This window comes from Manacus vitellinus, unplaced genomic scaffold, assembly GCF_001715985.3.
Source record: "Manacus vitellinus isolate BGI_N305 unplaced genomic scaffold, ASM171598v3 scaffold_20_pilon, whole genome shotgun sequence".
In the NCBI taxonomy this organism is placed as follows: domain Eukaryota; kingdom Metazoa; phylum Chordata; class Aves; order Passeriformes; family Pipridae; genus Manacus; species Manacus vitellinus.
This window is the reverse complement of record NW_021939471.1, coordinates 13,589,134-13,592,199: the sequence shown is the minus strand read 5'-3', so window position 1 is coordinate 13,592,199 and position 3,066 is coordinate 13,589,134. Positions and strand designations below refer to the sequence as shown.

General features: G+C 52.1%; 1 protein-coding gene across 1 annotated transcript in view; it reads right to left on the bottom strand.

Moving 5' to 3' along the window:
- Positions 1 to 2,205: 2,205 nt before the first annotated feature.
- Positions 2,206 to 3,066, bottom strand: part of EVX2 (even-skipped homeobox 2) — a 9,553-nt gene continuing 8,692 nt past the window's right edge. The window contains 2 exon segments of the mRNA XM_029959610.1: positions 2,206 to 2,445; positions 2,769 to 2,829. Of these exon segments, the coding sequence (XP_029815470.1) occupies positions 2,206 to 2,445; positions 2,769 to 2,829 (301 nt within the window).

The following is a 3,066-nucleotide window of genomic DNA, read 5'->3' as shown; positions in this document are numbered from 1 at the left end:
AAACAGAATCTGTCCCTCACACCATTTTATAAAGAAAACAGCAATGATGAGATTGGGTTGTTTTCTCCTCTGTCATGAGCGTCCTTCTCGGTGAAAGTAGAAATGAGTGGGAGACCTGGGCCTCTCTTGCCGCTGTGGGCACACGAGGCCTCGCTTCAAATGGCATCACAAGCCCCCGGGACCGGAGTCTGGCGATCATGAGAACCTAAGCAGGGATGATGGTCTTTAGCTGAAAAGATCATCCATGATTAATGATTTATCAGGAATTCAGCTCCACTCGCTCGGACCCAATGGGCCGCACAAGGCCTTCAGAGATTGCTTTTCTACTTGTAAAACTGACTTCCCTACTGCATTTCCTTGGCTCGTTACTATTATCACCTGGGTTTAAATTTCTCTTTTTAAACAGTGTAATCTTTCTTCGGTTGTGCACCCTGGAGTAAAAACCAGGGCATCATTTTCACATCAAAGAACTGTCAGCTCCCCCGTATGAATTGCTGCCCCTCACACCCTCTCTAAAACACTATCCTTGACACCCGAGCACGCGGAGCGCGGTAGAGATATATGGTTGTAATCACAGCCCTTGTAATTGAGTGTTGTGCCGGAGAGTCGCAGCGCCAGGGGTCTCCTCGGAGCGAGGCGGGGTGGACACCCGCACCTAGCCAGTCGTAGCAGAGCCACGCCACACACAATCAACGGCCCCAGAGCGTCCCAAGCTGCCGGTCCTCCGTGCTTCCACCCGGGAAGGGCGTTGCCTTCGACAAGCGCGCGGCGAGTTCGAATAGCCGCGCAGGGCCGCTCTGTGCTACCTGGAGCGGGCGCAGGCCACTGCTCTCGGCCGCCGCCTCCCTGGGGCGTTCCGCATCCTCCCTCTCCGCCGCCTGTCCCTTCTCGGAGCGCTCTGCTGGGGCCAACCCTCTGCTCTGTTCGGGTTGTGCTCTCTCGGGGGTCCCCAGCAGGTGCGGGGCGCGTCGAGGCCCCAAGGCCGAGCCGCTGCTCCCGCCGGGGCTGCCGGGGTCCGTCTCATCCATCTCTCCTCTCAGATGGAGGCTTTGCAAAGTTTCTCCTCGCCACGTTCCCCCCGTTCCCTGAGTGTGGGGAGCCGGCTGGAGCCGCAGTACAGCCTGCAGCGCTCCTCGCTCCCTGCCCGCTCCCTCCGCCTCTCTCTCCGGCCTCCCCTCTCCGGTCGGCGGGACAGGGGCAGAACTGCGGAGCCTGTTCCCTCCCTAATGGTCGTGTTCCAGGGTTAATGGGGCCGGGGACGTGCGAAGGCTTTAGCGTTTCCTCTTCCGAGCCGCAGCACTTGGTTTGGTCACCGGCAGCAGTGGAGCCGGTGCCAAAGGAGAAAGAGAGCTGGGAAGGAAGCAATCCTGTCTGGAAAGGGGGCGAGGCAGCACATAAAGGAGAGCTGCAGTTTCCTGCCTTGTCTCGTAAGGAAATCAACCCAAATCATTAAAAATACATTTACTTTCTTTTCATGGAAAAGGAGGGTCATATCTGCTTTTGACATTTGATGGGGATTAATTAAGACGAAAAGGCTTCACCAGCTGACCGAGCGAGAAGACCCCTTTCTAAACACTTTTGAGCTCCCTATCCAAGGCAGGGGGGCAGAAGCCGTGTCCGTCCCGTGTCCCCGCCTCTCAGGACCCCCATCCCGACTGGCACTCGCTCCCCAGAAGGACCTCAGCCCACTGTCAGGGCATGGCGGCACCGGGCCAGCCTCGGGCGGGGCATTTTTAAGGGTGAACCCTGGATTCACAATGTTGCTCCGCCGTGGCCTTGCTGGCAGAGAGGCAGGCGGCGGAGAGGGCCGTAACGTTTTGAAACGGATCCGACAAGTCTAAAATTCCCTGTATGCCTGGGGAAGGCGGCTACTCCCCAGCCCAATGGCTCCGTCAGGGCGGGGAGATGATATTTCAGGTCCTCCTGAAACACTGGCTCGGTCATCATCATCCTCACACTGATCTATGCGCTCCCATTAGCGTGGACCTGTCGAAATCCATGTGTGCCCCTTCTCTTGCTGATTACTAACTTCAACCCATTAGAGGTAATGTTGGAAAACTGCGTTATTAGCCAGTCTTAAGGTAATTAGTACTTCCCCCTGCCACTGCGTCTGTTGTACAACGCAGCATGTAGAAATCGAGTGTCAGCCCCGCACATCTAATATTCCTCCTACAAAGACCACTCATGGATAATGAGTCAAAAGCCCTAAGCGAAGTCCAAGTAAAGAACACTTATCAGAAGTCTCTCTTTGAGGACAGTAATTAATTGCATCCTCGGAAACATTAAGTGCTCTCTCGAAGCGACTTGCTGGCTCTCTTGGAGAGAGACGGAATTTGCTGGAGAATTCAGGGAAGCGTTTCCAGATGAGTTTTGCCTCTTGTTGTTAAAACACGCACATATACACGCACACTCACGCATGCATACCCCCCGCACCGCAGTGCAACGCTTTCACCTTTCTTTGGTAAACACTGTTTAAACAAACACCCCGCCTCGGCTGCTACAGCCAGCGCTGCTCCCAGCTTTAATAAAAGCACAGGGAAGACCAGAACCAGCGTCCAAGACTGCTGCTTAATCCAATGAAGGCAATTTCCGAGGATAATTGCGAACATGTTTTAATGCATATGCATGAAAAAGGATTTTTTTCCGAGAGACCGACTTTACATGCTTATGTAATTGATTGAGGCGCTGACCCGCTATTCAAAATGTTATTTGAGAACCATCAGAATGCGTAAACTTGCAAATTGCCCAGCTTGTATCTGAATTAATACCTCATTCATCATCATTATGGGTTGATAAGTTAATTTAACCATTTCATTCTGCCTTAATGAGCTATAGTTAAATTAATGCCACATAATATATGAAAGTAACATTTAAATAGAAGCACTGGGCTGAGACAAACAGAGGCTGCTGCTATTTGGGCTGGAAGAACGTGACATAAATCTTTTCTTCATTACAGGATCCAGTCTGTTCTACCAGCAGTTATGAAGTATTTATTCATTCACTTTCTTTTCCGAAGTTGCTTTGCCAAATAGCATAGGTAAATTATGTGCGGTTGTAAATAATGCC